The sequence below is a fragment of the Myxine glutinosa genome, chromosome 9 (assembly GCF_964187855.1).
Source record: "Myxine glutinosa chromosome 9, kmMyxGlut1.1, whole genome shotgun sequence".
Taxonomy (NCBI): domain Eukaryota; kingdom Metazoa; phylum Chordata; class Myxini; order Myxiniformes; family Myxinidae; genus Myxine; species Myxine glutinosa.
In genome coordinates this window covers 137,192,664-137,211,513 of record NC_136269.1, presented here as the reverse complement: position 1 = coordinate 137,211,513, position 18,850 = coordinate 137,192,664, and the positions used below count along the sequence as shown (strand labels likewise).

Sequence of the window (18,850 nt, the reverse complement as noted above, 5' to 3'; positions counted from 1 at the left end):
GCTTATTTTGCCATGACGCATGCTGTGACCACGTGGTTTGGATCGGTGGGTGGGAGCGTTTTCTTCGTGATGTGCGGCTCGTTGCACTCTTAATACCGATTCTCTCCCACCTCGTGTCACGCTGCTGAGCCGCGCAGCCATTTTGCGACTCCATCTTCCTTTATAAATTACGAAGTTTGACACCCAATCCACTCAAAATAAAAATGAAACCAAATTTGGAATTTGCGAGCGACGTGTTTTTTTTTGTTTTTTTTTCTTTACGCGCCTCTCACAATCGATGTTCGGGGTGCGAAATGCACCCCAGGTCCAAATCCCACTCCTGACACCAGTGTTGTAGGAGACGGGTCGCGCCTCCCGGCACGGCCGTCCCACGGGTGCAACGCCGGCTGGTTCGACACAGATCTCGGGTTACGCGCCTCTATCGCGATACCAAATTACACCTGTGCCTTGCCAGTTGGGGAGACACCCATCGCTACAGGTTGGGTTTGTCAGAGACCGAGCGAAGTCTGCCGCAACCTGTAGCCAGTTTGGTTTTAATTACAAATCGAGCGGATTGCTCTTCAATGCGACACAGATGAATGCAGTGCGGCAACTTCCATACGAATCAACCAGATTTAATGGGGGAACATTAGGGTACACAAAACAAGCAAGGCGTTCATGATAACATTATAATTCAACTATGAGTAATAACCCGCTCTTATCTAGGGAGCTACAATTAAGGGTTTCGCGGGGTGACCCTAACGAGATAAACCTTAGGCCTGGACAACATTCATACAAGACAGGGGGGTACTTGGTGGTGTTGATGGACGAGAGGTGAAGATGTGAAAAGGGCGAATGCAGCTCGTAACAAGCCGATGTCGCCAGATTCGAAGGCCCCGCTTGGGCCTGCAGTCTGCCAAATGGCGGCCCGCCCTCTTATCGGCCACGCATCAAGCGTCGCGAAATGGCGGCCACCGGCTCTCCTTATCGGCCACTCGATCAGCACGATTTTCCGTTTCTCCCGCTCAATCACGCGCGGAGAGAGCTCTCCGGCGGGAACCCGCCGCGAAGGCCTGTCCACACGCCATCCGCGCATGCGTATTTTTCCACCTCCTCCCTCGCCCGTGCTCAGCGACTACCTGGAAGCGCCGCTTCCGGTTTTTGACGGCGCTTGTCGTTTTTGCCCGCTCAATCGCGCTTTCTCACGTCAATCCATTGCCTCGATCATGGCATTGCAACCGAGGCCGGTCTTAATGGGACTTGCACCTTGTTTGATTGTCAAGATGTAATTAAAAGGGAACCGTCTCTTGTACACCACCAATGCACCACACAAAACAGCCTGCTACACCTTCCGACACAAAACTACCATCCCAGTACAGACGATCTATGGTAAACATACATCTAAGAGGGGACCTGAACTAATTCTATATTTAATAAACCACTAATATATATATATATACTAACATATATATATATACTAACATGTCACCCGTCACCTACAACAAAAACGACAAGCGCCGTCAAAAACCGGAAGCGGCGCTTCGAGGTAGTCGCTGAGCACGGGCGAGGGAAGAGGCGGAAAATACGCATGCGCGGATGGCGTGTGGACAGGCCTTCGCGGCGGGTTCCTGCCGGAGAGCTCTCTCCGCGCGTGGTTGAGCGGGAGAAACGGAAAAGCGCCGGGCATCGATGGCGCTACTGTACACGGTGTTGAACATCGAGGGGAGAGAGGGAACAAGACGCGCCATTACCGCGTGTTGAACGAACGGACCGCGCAGCAGCTGCTTCTCGCGCAGTTGCAGCCCGAGTGAACGGGAGCGAGCGCGCATCGATAGCGTGGTCGAACGAGGCGTTGAACATCGACGGACGACGGTGGATGTTAACACGTCGATAAAAGAGCATTGAGCTGCCGCGTGGAGGAGTCGGCGGGTTATCGCGGGCGCCATTTGGTGACGCTTGATGCGTGGCCGATAAGAGGGCGGGCCGCCATTTGGCAGACTGCAGGCCCAAGCGGGGCCTTCGAATCCGGCGACATCAGCTTGTTACGAGCTGCATTCGCCCTTTTCACATCTTCACCTCTCGTCCATCAACACCACCAAGTACCCCCTGTCTTGTATGAATGTTGTCCAGGCCTAAGGTTTATCTCGTTAGGGTCACCCCGCGAAACCCTTAATCGTAGCTCCCTAGATAAGAGCGGGTTATTACTCATAGTTGAATTATAATGTTATCATGAACGCCTTGCTTGTTATAATGTTATAATTAATTATAATGTTATACTAACATATATATATATATACATATATATATATACTAATATATATACTAACATATATATATAATATATATATATATATATATATATATAAGCAAAGATTTGCGGTATATAAGCAAAGATAACTCTTGAGGAAGATTAACGGAGGCGTGTGGCTTCACATGTTGTTAATCGAAACGTTGAGTCATTGTTTGTTCAATTAAAGGTTGGAGATCTTACCATGGAGTCATTTGCATATATATATATATATATATATATATATATATATATATATATATATATATATATATAAATAAATATATATATATATATATATATATATATATATATTTGCATGAGCCCCGTTGTAGTATGCTCCTATAATTTAGTTCCAAATAATTCAGTGGTATTAATATGAAAAAATTTCATTCAGGCTCGAGGAGAAAGTTTAATCCTCAAACTACCCCTTCCTTTCCAGTCCTTAGGTCTGGAAGGCCTGAGTTATTAGGTTATTTTGGAGTATTTTTCCGAAACAACCTTAGAATGGGTTCCGAAGTCCAGCCGTATGTACGTACATACATACGTATGTAGATACATGTACATCTGTCCATCCATTAACATTTTACTAAAACATCATATCCTCACAAACTACCCGACTGATATGGACCAAATTTGATATGATGCATCAGGAGGAGCAAGGTCTCATGGGATTGTGCTTCCCATCCAGGTGTGCCCATTTAGTGGGTGCGAAAGGGGGTTTTTCCCCCAAATATTGGTATTTTATTCAAAAATGTTTCTTCTCAGAAACCGACAACCGGATCCAGACCAAACTGTCCATGCGGCATCTTGACCATGCCCTAACCTTAAGTTGTGCTCCCCATGGCCGTATCTCCCCTGGAAAGGGGGCCACGGGCTCCCTCCCCTAATACCTCATATTCACGAAAAATATTTTCCTGTCAAACAACATGACTGATATGAACCAAATTTGGTATAATACATCAGAACAGAAAGGTCTCATGGGTATATGCTCCCCATCCGGGTCCACCCCCTATAAGAGGCTGAAAAGGGGGTTCACCTCAATTTCAGGTAATTTATTTTAAAATCTCAGAAACCATAGGGAAATAACTGTCAGTCCCCCACAGGGATATTTTTTCACTATAGTTTTGTTGCCTAATTAACTCATTAGCATGACATGCAATCTTCCTGGAGATTGCTAAACTTGGAGAGGGAGGGATGATGCTGAATCATCCTTGTCATTAGATTGCCATGTGATGTGTTTCTGGCTTTCATTTCCTCTTGTGAGCTTTACCTGTTCGCATCGACTTCATTTGTCGTCTAATTGTTTTAGCATCTTTGAAATCGGACTACTGCTTCGATGCCTTTGGCAAAGGAAAGCTTATTCTATTTATTCTCATGATTTTACAAGTTTTCACAAGCGTTGCAAGTTGACAGGTTTTTCTGTTCATTTGTTTTTTTGAACTTGCGTTTTTTACTTATCCTATGGTGAGACACTCATCGCCTTTTGTTATTTGGTGTACTGTTCTGAAAATGTTGGACCTATTTTGAACTATTTTATTCCAATATTTATTGCATTGTTTGGTCATCTTCCAATATATATACACCACATGACCAAAAGTATGCAGACACCCCTTCTAATTAGTGGATTCGGCTGTTTCAGCCACACCCATTGCTGACAGGTATATATAATCAAGCACACAGCCATGCAATCACCATAGACAAACATTGGCAGTAGAATGGGCCATACTGAGAAGCTCAGTGACTTTCAACATGGCACCGTCATAGGATGCCACCTTTCCAACAAGTCAGTTCGTCAAATTTCTGCCCTGCTAGAGCTGCCCCGGTCAACTGTAAGTGCTGTTATTGTGAAATGGAAACGTCCAGGAGCAACAACAGCTCAGCCAAAGTGGTAGGCCACACAAGCTCACAGAACGGGACCGCCGAGTGCTGAGGCAAGTAGTGCATAAAAATCGTCTGTCCTCAGTTGCAACACTCACTACCGAGTTCCAAACTGCCTCTGGAAGCACCGTCAGCACAACAACTGTTCGTCGGGAGCTTCATGAAATGGGTTTCCATGGCCGAGCAGCCGCACACAAGCCTAAGATCACCATGCGCAATGCTAAGCGTCGGCTGGAGTGGTGTAAAGCTCACCGCCATTGGACTCTGGAACAGTGGAAACGCGTTCTCTGGAGTGATGAATCATGCTTCACCATCTGGCAGTCCGACGGCCAAATCTGGGTTTGGTGGATGCCAGGAGAACGCTACCTGCCCGAATGCATCGTTCCAACTGTAAAGTTTGGTGGATGAGAAATAATGGTCTGGGGCTGTTTTTCATGGTTCGGGCTTGGAAAAGCTCTAATTTGGTCTCATCTGTCTGCAGGACATTCTCCCAGAAGGATTTTGGCTTGTTCAGGTGTGTTTTGGCAAACTCCAGTCGAGCTTTCTTCTGTCTCTCTCTCAGCAGTGGGGATCCTCCTGGGTCTCCTACCATATAACCACCTTTCATCGAGTTGGCGAAGGATGGTGCGAGTTGAAACTGTCGTATCTTGTGTCTGAAGGTCAGCTTGAATCTGTTTGACAGTTGATCAAGGTGCTTTCTCCACCATTCGAACAATCCTTCGCTGTAAGCTTCAATCAAGTTTTCTCTTGCAGCCACGTCCAGGGAGGTTGGCTACAGTGCCATGGGCCTTAAATGTCCTGATAACATTACGTACGGTGGACACAGGAACATCAAGGTCTCTGGAGATGGACCTGTAGCCTTGAGATTGTCCATGCTTGGCTACAATCTTGTGTCTGACGTCCTCAGACAAACCTCTGGTTTTCTTTATTTTCTCCACGCTCATTGCGGTACACACAGTGACACAAAACAGCAGAATGACTCCTTTTCTCCATTCAAACTGGTTGAATGAGTGATTCTTATATTGCAGGCACCTGCAACTCACCACAGGTGAGTTCAATTCCAAAGTAAAGGAGAATCACCTGCTTGAAATTTAATTATTTCTAACAACTTCTAAAAGGTGCCAATAATATTGTCCGGGGCATTTTAGGATTTCTGCATGGAATAAGCTACGATTTAGTAATTTTTTCAGCTTTTTTGTTTTGTTCCACTGCAAAGCAAAGAAATACAAATGTGGATACCAAAATATTTTTTAATTTCAACAATTTTCTGGAAGAAATGGTGCATTATTTGAAAAAAAAGTGCAAAGGTGCCAATATTTTTGGCCACGACTGTATATACAAAGATCGCTCTAATACATTTGAAATGAGATTCTCTAATGAAAAATATTTTGCTCAAAACTCAATATTTATTTTAATTATTGCCTCATCATATAAATCAAATTGAATGAAAAGCAGAAATTGCATGTAATCAAACAAATGACAAAATGATAATAACTAATCAATGTCTGACATGTTGAACAAGGTTTGACAATGAAGTGACCTTCGATCAGAATTACGGTTTTGACATCAGGTGAACATTTACCTTCGTCGTCTCGACGATGTGAATCACCTAAACCCAAACGTTCTGTTCCAACACATTGGATCCCTATTGTATTCCCTGGAGAATTCCCATGGTCAAAAATCATGTTCTTGGGTCTTTAAAACACAGACTGAGTGCGGAATTCAAACAGAATGATAGGGACTCTGGATTATCTGATATTTGGGATACCATATTCCATTTCTCGATTCATGAATGGTTAGGAGAAAAGAAGCATTTCCAATGACAAATGATTCCGGTAATTCCTTAATCATCAAGTATCCACCAAGGGAACAAACTGAATGGTACAAATAATTTCCATGTTGAACACTGCAGTCAACATCAGCTGTGGACTGAGGAATATCAGGTGATTCCACATTCAAAGACCACATCTTCGGTTATACAGTGCGTATCAAAAAAAGGTAATCCGAATTCAAGGGGTTAATATGCAAAGGTTATTTATTTTGACAATTTACATGTGGCTTACTAATTAAGAGGAGATCCTCAGCTTTCCATTGATACCTTCCATGCATCATTGCTGTCACACATGACCGAGTACATGTTCATTGAAAATGACAAGTTCAAATCGCATTTTTACAAGTTTGGCTAATCGATGCAAGTCAGGATAATTGGTGCAAAATGAACGTCAGATGTGAACTTTTCTCAGGAATGATTGGCCTTTATGCACCCACACCTTCAACATTTCCACCTCCCCTTTCAACACAAAGCTCACAGCGGCGGAGCATGCCCTGAACTGCTCGTCTCACGATAGCCGGGTCATTGCACAAAGCATCCACTTAATGTCGAATACGGCCCTGCAATTCGTCAAGATCACGGGGAGTTACGAACAACTTGTTCTTTAAATGTCCCCAAAGGAAATAATCACATGGTGTGAGGTCAGGTGATCTTGGCGGCCATTCCACTGCATGGTTGAGGGCGATGACTCGGTCTCCAAAGAGTTCCCTCAGTCGATCTCAGACAGCGAAAAGACGATGTGCTGGGGTGCCGCCTTGGGCCCACCAGAGATACCTGAAAACACCACGAACCTGTCGCTCAAAGTTCTCCTCCAGCTGCGGTAAAACTTCATCAGTGATCAACTGCAGGTACCTGTTACCATTGACATTCCTTTGAAAGAAAAATGGTCCGATCACCTGACCACTTCCACAAATTCCCAACCAAACAGTCCACTTTTGTCGATTCATGTTGGTGTCAAAATTAAATTCCGGGGGTTGTCCTGTCGGTGCATATTCAAGAACATTATGGGTATTGACCTTGCCGTCCATGGCGAAAGCAGCTTCGTCGCCGAAAATGAGATACCGCAGGAAATTGACATCTTCTTCGCAACGTGCTATCAACCATCTGGCAAGCACCAGCCTCCTGGCAAAATCCCCTGGCGTAAGTTGATGCCGGATGTGAATCCGATATGGATGTTGGTGGAGGTCCAGTCTTGTGATTCGGTTGAATGTTGCCGGAGGCAATCCCGTCCAATTTCGTCTTGCGCTGGTATCCCTCGGATGCTCCAAAACTTGCTGCCTTACTGCTGCAATGTTCATTTCCGATCGCCCAGTGCGCCTCATACCAGAATTCCCCTTGTTGCGGTTGAGGCGAGTGCCATGCTCTTGGGATTTTCTAACAATCGCCCCGATGGTTTTGGCTGCTGGAGGCTCCGGTTCTGGGAAACGTTCCCTGAACGCATCACGAGTTCGCTGCAAACTTCCAGTTTGGTGAAAGGTTGTAACCACAAAGGTCCGCTGTTCAGTCGTAAGTTAAACCATCTTTTCAATGACTCAGACTGTCTCTAAACCCATACACTGTAGGCCCATCTTAAATACCCATCGTAAACAAAGGATGACGCAACCGACGATTACCAGACCAGCTTAACTATTTTACATAATCAACTTGGCAGTTGACAAGTAATGCGTCCATTTAAAACTGTCTTGCACCGATTAGCCAAACTTGTAAAAATGCGATTTGAACTCGTCATTTTCAATGAACATGTACTCGGTCATGTGTGACAGCAATGATGCATGAAAGGCATCAATGGAAAGCTGAGGATCTCCTCATAATTGGTAAACCACATGTAAACTGTCAAACTAAATAACCTTTGCATATTAACCCCTTGAATTCGGATTACCTTTTTTTTGATACGCACTGTATACACCTCAACACATATGAAAAAAAGAAGGTATTTGATGGGAGGGACAGGGTTTATGGGGGGCAGGTGTCAGGTGTGCCCCCCCCAACCCCCCTGGAACTGCCCCTGCACTCTGCGAAGCTCGGCCTTCAATACTGGCTCATCCCGGCCTTTAGATGCTGTTGGGTATCTCCACGATGTCAGGGCTAATCCATGAATGCAGTAAAATGATGCATTTAAGCTCAACCTTAACTTCTCCCACACTCCCCTTCATTATTTTCATCCTTCCTTCTGTCAATTATATTTTCTGAGTCCCCTCCCCACATCCTAGTGTGTATGTAACAAAATGATGGTCCCCGAGCCAAATAAATGGATGACAAGAGACCTCCGCTGCATTCATGGATTGATAGTGGAACTGACACAATCAGTACTATTGTGGCAATAACTGGGATTATTATTATTATCCTATAGTTGGCAGAGCCATGCTCGCCTTGACGATATAGGAAGTGACATTTATCGAGCTCCATTCCAGGTGGGCTCTATGCATGTTGTGAGCTTTTCTCAGTCCTCCAAACATGACAACACAAATTAGTAACAAACAGGGCCAAATGTCACTTTGTGAGATTAGCTACAAACAAATCCATTCCCACGGCAAGAGTGAAATTTTGCTCCGGACACCCTACGGCCTCCATTTCAGGATGGCGAGCCTGCTGGTCCATTTCATCAATCACATCCTGGGGTCAATCATCTCCAAACTCAAGATACTCCCTAGTCAGGCAAAACGGCTCCCTCCCATCGGAGCATCAAGTTCATGATGCAGGAATCCCAGGTTCAAGTCTAACATACGTTAATTTGACAATCAACTACAAATGTCCTTCAGCTACATGTGATGTGTGTACAAGCCCCTCCGTGCCTCTCTTACGTTATAATTTAAAAAAATAATAAAGCACCTGCTGAGACGGGTCACTCGTTTTGTGAAGAACTCATCAACTCCCTCATCTACTCTTCCCATGATGCCATTCTGCACCCCTTCTGCAGGTTCGGCAACTGTTGTGCATGTCTGTTAAAAAAAAAAAAAAGAAGAAGAAGAAAAGAAAAAAAAAAGGATGTCATGTGACGAGTCACTCGTCAGTAGCATCATCAAAATGGTCCAACATGACAATAAATTTCCATATTGGTGGTGGTTTGTGATCATGGCATAAACTCGTATTTCCAAGCCAGTTCTTGCAATTACCCCACCCACCACCAACTCAAAAATTCACATACTTGATGTGATATCGAACAGTATAAACACCATAAAGAAGAAGCCCAACATATGTGAATGGTGGTCACACCGGTATCCGGCCAAGTGGCTGGCGCTTGGCACGGCGGGGGCGGCCCTTAGTCACATGATCAAGTTTGCACTGCTCGTCTGAGGGCAGCTCGGGAAGGCGACTCGCAGCTGGGCTGTCGGGTGTAATGATAGAGTCATCCAAAGTGGAACTTGCTGTTGGTGTCAAAGTTGTTTCCGGAGATGTCACAGCAACAAGGTCGACCTCAAAGTCTGAAATGTCACATAAAGAGTAGTTGAGATTATCCACCATAATTGGGTAACAAAAACGGGAATGCTCAGCTTTGGACAGTAATCCATGCTTCAGACTATTGGGTTTGCATTTGCAGCAATGAGCAGGAAAAGTACAAAATCAGGATAAACTGAAGAGGAATGTGAGGTAGGTCACTTACCGAATACTTTGGAGACTGGCCGCAGCTTACGGCTGTAGATGCTTTTCCTCTTACTCTTGGGTGTAAGCTGGGGTGGATCCAGGATACATAAAGAGGTCCCAGCAAGTGAACACATTGTAAGTCAACACAAAAACGAGCTGGGAATGTTACCTGGCACTAATAAGGAGGCAATGGCTCAATCTGAATGCAGGCCACGGCCAAGTCTGAATGCAGGCCACGGCCAAGTCTGAATGCAGGCCACGGCCAAGTCTAAATGCAGGCCAAGGCCAAGTCTGAATGCAGGCCACGGCCAAGTCTGAATGCAGGCCACGGCCAAGCCTGATTGCAGGCCACGGCCAAGTCTGAATGCAAGTCAAGGCCAAGTCTGAATGCAGGTCAAGACCAAGTCTGAATGCAGGCCACGGCCAAGTCTGAATGCAGGCCACGGCCAAGTCTGAATGCAGGCCACGGCCAAGTCTGAATGCAGGCCAAGGCCAAGTCTGAATGCAGGCCACGGCCAAGTCTGAATGCAGGCCACGGCCAAGTCTGATTGCAGGCCACGGCCAAGTGTGAATGCAAGTCAAGGCCAAGTCTGAATGCAGGTCAAGACCAAGTCTGAATGCAGGCCACGGCCAAGTATGAATGCAGGCCACGGCCAAGTCTGAATGCAGGCCACGGCCAAGTCTGAATGCAGGCCACGGCCAGGTCTGAATGCAGGCCACGGCCAAGTCTGAATGCAGGCCACGGCCAAGTCTGAATGCAGGTCAAGGCCAAGTCTGAATGCAGGCCACGGCCAAGTCTGAATGCAGGTCATGGCCAAGTCTGAATGCAGGCCATGGCCAAGTCTGAATGCAGTTCAAGGCCAAGTCTGAATGCAGGCCACGGCCAAGTCTGAATGCAGGTCACGGCCAAATCTGAATGCAGGCCACGGCCAAGTCTGAATGCAGGCCACGGCCAAGTCTGAATGCAGGTCAAGGCCAAGTCTGAATGCAGGTCAAGACCAAGTCTGAATGCAGGCCACGGCCAAGTCTGAATGCAGGCCACGGCCAAGTCTGAATGCAGGCCACGGCCAAGTCTGAATGCAGGCCACGGCCAAGTCTGAATGCAGGTCAAGGCCAAGTCTGAATGCAGGCCATGGCCAAGTCTGAATGCAGGTCATGGCCAAGTCTGAATGCAGGCCATGGCCAAGTCTGAATGCAGGTCAAGGCCAAGTCTGAATGCAGGCCACGGCCAAGTCTGAATGCAGGTCACGGCCAAATCTGAATGCAGGCCATGGCCAAGTCTGAATGCAGGCCACGGCCAAGTCTGAATGCAGGTCAAGGCCAAGTCTGAATGCAGGCCATGACCAAGTCTGAATGCAGGTCATGGCCAAGTCTGAATGCAGGCCATGGCCAAGTCTGAATGCAGGTCAAGGCCAAGTCTGAATGCAGGCCACGGCCAAGTCTGAATGCAGGTCACGGCCAAATCTGAATGCAGGCCACGGCCAAGTCTGAATGCAGGCCACGGCCAAGTCTGAATGCAGGTCAAGGCCAAATCTGAATGCAGGTTATGGCCAAGATCTGAATGCAGGCCACGGCCAAGTCTGAATGCAGGTCAAGGTCAAATCTGAATGCAGGTTATGGCCAAGATCTGAATGCAGGCATATGATTCTACCTCCAGATATAAAATGGCAAATTGGATTGATTTTGTGACCCTCCGCCTTTTCACAAAACAACTTTTTGATCAATTTCTTATTCTTGGAGATGATTATAATGTTAAATTATATATTGAACTGCTCTCGGTTTTGCAGAAGAACTTTACCTGACTAGCTTGCGTCAATTGATGTTTGGAGCAACACAAAATGATAAAATTAACTCGAGTCCAGCTCAGGAAACCCACGGGTGTTGATTATTATTTGACTTTGTCCATCACAAGTTTTCATTTTCCAAGAGAAGAAGTTGGAAGTTTTTGTTCAGAGGTCATTTTTGTTGCTTTTGTCTGAGGTCCATTAAAAAAACAACCACGAGAAGGTAAAACCACAATCTCACCTTTCCTTTAAATACAAGTTGGTATACTGGCAGATGTGAAAAATATGAACTTAGAAAAACCATAAACTCAGGAACACAAACTCAATAATATTTTATCTACAGGAAGTCTCATGGAAGAACTGGATGATGTAGGGCGTATGGGGTGTGCTTCACATGCAGATAATGGAGTGGTAGGTGATACGGAGATATGGAACGAAGACAAATAAATGAGGTACAGCAAGAGTAAATCACAGTTGAGTGTGGTGGAAAACGTGATGTGGCCAGTGAGCATCCAAGTTGAGGGATTGGAGGGAAGCGTACGATTGTGCAGAGACAGAGCCGATTCCACAGGTGGCAGAAAAGGACGCCAAAGGAATGGAGGCGAGTAGAAAACCAAAAAAGAAAAAGAGTATTGTGACAGTCCCTTGTAACATAGGGAAATGGGATTTCAATAACACTTTTGCTGCAATTGCACGAATAGACACTTAGTTATAAAAGGAACAAAATAAGAAAAACAAGCAACAACATAAAAACCTGAAAAGGCAGAAGAGATGGAAGTAGAATATATTTTACGAAAAACAAATAAATCCTAAAAGGGATGAAAACATTCAAAACACGAAAAGTGCAAAACTATAAACCAAATTCCTGAATGGCGTAGCAAGAAGGACGTTGTTAGGGAAGCAAGAAGGATGGGAGATTGAAGCAAATAAGGAACAAACTTCTTCTTCTTCTTCTTCCTCCACGGACAATCTATACCAGGCCTAGCCAAAACTGGACACATTTTTGCGCCTTGTTGTTCAATTCGGAAAGATCTGCAACATTGCAGGGTTCCTCTAGCGATGGACATTGCAGGAGATGTTGCATGGTCTGTGGCTCAGTTCCACGTTCACAGGTTGTCGGGCTGGTTGTATATCCCCATTTGTTTAGGGACACCTTTGAACGACCTACACCGGTCCTAAGTCTGTTAAGGCACTTCCATGTTATCCAGTTGCAATTAGCCAGAATTCCCATCGCTGGGGGTTGTTCGAGACTGGCAAGCCGGTCTTTCCACAAAGCGATGCGGGCTTCAGATGGGGTTAATTGTAATGAAACGACACTGTTCATGAAGCTCTTCCTTGACTTTCGGCGGCTGAGTATATGTGTATGACCATGCAAACAATAAATGAAATAAGGACAAACAATAAGGATAGAAACAAAATGGAATACACAACAACAACAACAACAACAACAACATGCATTTTAAGGCCATTTTCCCTGCTAGAGCGGGGGAAACAAAATGGAATGTAAGGGAAAAAGGAATATGCAGGGAATTTGATGGCATGGAGGCGACTGAAAAGCAGAAACAGTATATAATGAGAAGGGTAGAGCGCAAACCTCCACCAGGATTAACAGTTTGTTTTGCATCCTACTGATAGGCCGGATCTGGATTTGGACCTGAACCAAAATCTAATCGGCTTGTGCTCGTCACCTAACCAGCTCATCCTCCTAATTTATTCATAACTTGTCCATAACTTCTTAAAATATCATGTTATATATCGCTTTTCGCCCGATCTCTCAATGGTGAAGAATCACTTAAAAATTAAATAATTCTCGTATCCGAATCCATATTCAGATCTTCACCAAAATCGGATCTAATCGTCCTTGTCACACACACAACCTCTCCACCAAGTTGCATCCAAATCCGTCCATAACTGTTTGAGATATCCTGCTATATATTGGTTTTGGCCCGATATTCCAATGGCGAAGAATCACTTAAAAAATTAAATAATTCTCATATCCGAATCCATATTCAGATCTTCACCAAAATCGGATCTAATCGTCCTTGTCACACACACAACCTCTCCACCAAGTTGCATCCAAATCCGTCCATAACTGTTTGAGATATCCTGCTATATATTGGTTTTGGCCCGATATTCCAATGGCGAAGAATCACTCAAAAAATTAAATAATTCTCATATCCGAATCCATATTCAGATCTTCACCAAAATCGGATCTAATCGTCCTTGTCACACACACACAACCTCTCCACCAAGTTGCATCCAAATCCGTCCATAACTGTTTGAGATATCCTGCTATATATTGGTTTTGGCCCTATATTCCAATGGCGAAGAATCACTTAAAAAATTAAATAATTCTCATATCCGAATCCATATTCAGATCTTAACCAAAATCGGATCTAATCGTCCTTGTCACACACACAACCTCTCCACCAAGTTGCATCCAATTCCGTCCATAACTGTTTGAGATATCCTGCTATATATTGGTTTTGGCCCTATATTCCAATGGCGAAGAATCACTTAAAAAATTAAATAATTCTCATATCCGAATCCATATTCAGATCTTCACCAAAATCGGATCTAATCGTCCTTGTCACACACACACAACCTCTCCACCAAGTTGCATCCAATTCCGTCCATAACTGTTTGAGATATCCTGCTATATATTGGTTTTGGCCCTATATTCCAATGGCGAAGAATCACTTAAAAATTAAATAATTCTCGTATCCGAATCCATATTCAGATCTTCACCAAAATCGGATCTAATCGTCCTTGTCACACACACAACCTCTCCACCAAGTTGCATCCAAATCCGTCCATAACTGTTTGAGATATCCTGCTATATATTGGTTTTGGCCCTATATTCCAATGGTGAAGAATTACTTTGAAAATTCTACTAGCCGGATCCGGATCTTCACCAAAATCGAATCATTTCTTCCTTGTCACAAAACACAACCTGTCCACCAAATTTTGTCCAAATCCGTCCACAACCTTTTGAGATATCCTGTTCACACACAGACAAGCAAAGAGATTGGGGTGAAAACATAACCTCGATCCACCTTCGGTGGCGGATGTAACTCGGACAGCACTCGGGAGAGCACCGACCTCTCCCAGGCTGGAACAGTTTACATTTTGTATCGGACTGATAGACCGGATCTGGATCCGGACCTGGACCAAAATATAATCGGCATCTTCTTGTCACTTGGCCAACTCATCCACCTAGCTTTGTCATAATCAGTCCAAGAAGTTTTGAAATATTGTGCTGTATAATCATCCATGGCCCCATTTCTCAATGATGAAGAATCATTTTTTAAATTATAGGATCCGGATCTTCATCAAAATCGAATAAATTCGTCCTCGTCACACAACCACCCTGTCCACCAAGTTTCGTCCGAATCAATCCCAAAACTTTTTGAAATATCCTGTTCACAGACGTACAACCATACAGATAAACAAATAAACAGAACAACAAAAGTGAAAACATAACCACTATGCACCTTGGTGGAGGAGGCAATAAATAAATAAATAACATTAAAATTTGTCTCCACCAGGTTGGTTCGGGTCACAGGAGACCGGTAGGTCTTCTGAAGATTTGGTGAGCATGCTCAGAGGGTGGTCACTCATTGACTGCCGGCTACCAAAGGCCTCTCTACGCAGTCGCTAGGCCAAGTCTGCGTGCCACATTGGTGGAGCTAGGGAGGTTCGTGCTTTCATCCCACATAGACGCCGTGACGTCACTCCGCATCCACAACGCACCTAAGCACCATTAACAAAAGACCCTTTTGGTGTCCCTGATGACCTGGGGGAAATCACTTGTGGTGCTGACAGATTTATTAATCTGCAGAAGAATCAGACACAGAATGCAGGAACATTGTTTACACCCAAAGCTCACTGCTGCCATGTCTGCCTCTCGTACACCTTTCTGTCTGTCTCGCTTTTTCTTTCTCTTTCTCTTTCTGTCTCTCTTTCTCTTTCTCTTTCTTGCTCTTTCTCTTAATGTCTCTCTGTCTCTCTTTCTCTTTCTCTTAATGTCTCTCTGTCTCTCTTTCTCTTTCCTGCTCTTTCTCTTTCTTGCTCTTTCTCTTAATGTCTCTCTGTCTCTCTGTCTCTCTGTCTGTCTCTCTCTCTGTCTCTCTGTCTGTCTCTGTCTCTCTCCCTCCCTCCCTCTCTTCACTTGCACCGAAAAACTGCCAATTGCACAATGCAACTGCAGCAGCCATGTATGGACACTACCTGGTAGTATTCCAAGGAGTCACCATGCACGTCATTACAACCAGCTCATATTTCCTCGGAAAGAGTACCTCGGTTGACTTTAATAACAATCTTGATTGCGAGGAAGCGACACCAGGGATCTAATTATACAAAATGAACATCAACTGGGCTGACAGGATGGCCTAGCGGTACGCAAACTCGCCTATAAGCTGCTTAGCCAGTGTTAAAATCTTGGCCCAGCTAAACACTGGCATCCCAGTGTTTCACAGGCAGGACGAATCAGCAATGTGTGTCGTCCCTCAGATGGATGTTAAATCCAACGCCGGCATTAGATGGTGGACGTTAAACGTTATACAGAGTCCTATGCGAAGAATAGGCGAGCTATCGCGGACAACCTCAACAAATTTCGAATTCCTGCCCTGACCTCCTGAGTTGGAGGGGCGACCTGACCAGGAATGTACCCGAGTAACTGCTTTGGCAGCACAGACGCTCCACATAGGTCATGGTACATGATGGCGATTGTGAAACATCAACTGTTAATTTTACGAGATGCGAGGTGTCTTTAGATTTTCCATCAACAATAAGGAAGCATCAAACAAAGGAATTTTCCATCATCAATCTCTATCACACCGAGTATTTGCGAAATGCCTTCCCTTCAATCCTTATGGTCTCGACATACAACTGTTTGGGTCTTATGACCTGCAAATGAGACTTGTGACGGGTAGGCAGGCAGCAGGTACAGGTGAGAAGTAATGATTCATGATGGACAGGGAAAAGCAGGAATGGTGGAACGTTTACTTCATTTTAAATGTACTTACACTCGGGCAGCAAAGTGTCTTCACGAGATGGCAAGACAGACAACAGGGCAGGGAGAGAGGAAACAGTAAGCTTTGAGTTTACAATTGAAAGTCATGGCTTCAACGTGTGTTTCGTGATAATGATTGCAAATTCTGAGAGAAACATCCGTCATCACCATTGACAACAGGTCATAAGATGTCACCATCACCATTGATGACAAAGAGAAAAAAAATCAAAGTTCTGGCAACAATTAACGTAAAGTGAGAACAAAGTGAAAGGCGGAGAATGGACAATGATTCCAAAACCATGCAGAAGAGAACAAACAATAACTACAATAATAGACTAACACAAGAGAATACAATGTGTGGCCCCACCGACTCCTCCAGCCACTTTGATCCCCGTAAAATCAAAAGGAAGACACCATGTCAATATTTACCTGCTCTCATCTGAAAAGGCTGTGGAAAGGTATGTGTACGCCGTGTCTTGTGTGGATTCGATTAAATATAAAAGTTCAGCAGGTAAAAAAAAAAAAATATATATATATCAGTCACTATGCGACCTTCATATCATCAGTGGAGAACCGCCAGCAAGGTGTCCCATACAGCTGCTGCTGCACCTTGCTGGGAGCGATACGCACCGCCTGCCACGCGGTGACGTTATCTCTGGTATTATACTGTATTTATATCAGTATTTATAATACTAGGGCATTGCCCGTACGTGGGTGCCCGTTCCTTGCCAAAAAAAAAAAAAAACGCTACCCGTACGCTCTACCCCGCCCGTACGCCCGTAAACAAAAAAAACAACGCTCTTCGCTTCCGCCCTTCGCTCTGACTGAATTGGGAGAAATAATGCGCATAAGAAATCGAATTACGTACCGTAATGGCGGTCAGCTCGTAACGCGCTCAGCTCCGCTCGTCTCACATCGGCCACGCCTACGCAACAAAGCGTTCTGTGATTGGCTGCCGGAAGTGAAGTCGTCACTGTCCGGAAGTTCGCAAATCGCAGTTACGATGAATCGTTTTAATTTAATCGCAGTTTGAATTCGTTTTAAAACATAGTTTAACGGCAACATAGTTTTCCAACGTGAAATAAATGAATACGCTGTCAAATGTGCCGTCCGAGGCAGAGTCTGATCGCCACGTTCGGCACACGTGATAGCTCGCTGCTCTCTGATTGGTTGAAGCGTTTTTTGGACATAGCTCGGTAAGTACTTGTCCGATTAATTTAAAACCTTGAAAAGGCACATCCTCGGGTCCCCAGCAATATACCTGGCAAGTTTCAAGTATATCGGACCCGTGGTTGTCGAGAAACAGCGGTCACAGACAAACACACAGACACACAGACACACAGACACACAGACACACAGAGATTGCTGGAATTATAGATAGATTATTATTTTAATTTTATATTATATAATTTTATATAATATAAATATATTATAAATATATTATATAATAATTTATATTATATCTGTATTTATAATCCGTAATGACGCACTGCTAGATGGTTCCTCTGGAACTTTGCAGGCAAGGCGGACGTGCATGGATGGCGATGACGTCATGTTGTCCGCTCATTAGGTTGGAGAACCAGATTACAGATACCATTATATATATATATATAAAACCTCAAGTCTGTAACCAATTTTGACCCCGTGAAATTGAGACGAACCCGGACCAATATCCGCCTCATTTTTATCTGTCGGGGCTGTGGCAAGGCGAGTTTGTGCCAGTTCTTGTCTGTATGGATTAAAAACGACAGGCTTTGGCAGGCCAAAAACCTTGTTTTGCACCCATTTTGGACCTTTGATTCCTGTATCATCTCCAAAACGACTCTACTCCGAAATGTTCCTCTGCATCCATGTCAGGGCTGTTTGAAATCACCTTTTGAGCCAAATCTCATCTCTATTGACTCTAACACAAGGGAATGCCACAATGTGTTCAACGGCACAGCTGCATCACCAGCAAAGAAGAAGAAGAAGAAGAAGAGGCAGAAGGAGAAGAGGAAAAACCATCACCATCCATCATCAATCATCACCAAACATCATCTCTTACCTTCCCCCTTCCAAAACCTTGATCTTTTCTACCCCCGTTAAAACACCCCAAATCCGCCTCTTTCAATCCCCAACTTCTTTCCTGAAATTCCAAGAAGTGTTCATTTGCCTTATACTGTGTACCCCTCCCTCCTCCCCAAGCCCACCCCCTTCCACAGATCTACCGACTTCCATGTTCTCTTCTGTTGTTGTGCTTGTGTGCTTCCGTCTCTCCCCCTCCCCCCCCTCCACCCCCCCCCCCCCTCTTGTCTCCTCTCCTCTTGTCTTCTCTTGTCTCCCGCCCCCTTCATTGTATGTTTTATGTGTCTGTGCATGTTTTCATGTTCAATGTGTTAGCTCTTACACGAGCCTCGATTCTGCATGCAAAAATAAATAAATAAACAAGTACACATACATTCAAAGTACACCGCCCCATGCCAAATAATTAAATATGCTGCAGCGCGGCATTG

General features: G+C 44.7%; 1 protein-coding gene across 1 annotated transcript in view; it reads right to left on the bottom strand.

The window, feature by feature from the left end:
- LOC137434868 (F-actin-uncapping protein LRRC16A) overlaps positions 1 to 18,850 on the bottom strand; it is a 265,856-nt gene that overhangs the window by 59,583 nt on the left and 187,423 nt on the right. Inside the window, 4 exon segments of the mRNA XM_078784989.1 lie at positions 8,808 to 8,917; positions 9,192 to 9,400; positions 9,580 to 9,646; positions 16,372 to 16,389. Coding sequence (XP_078641115.1) covers positions 8,808 to 8,917; positions 9,192 to 9,400; positions 9,580 to 9,646; positions 16,372 to 16,389 — 404 coding nt within the window.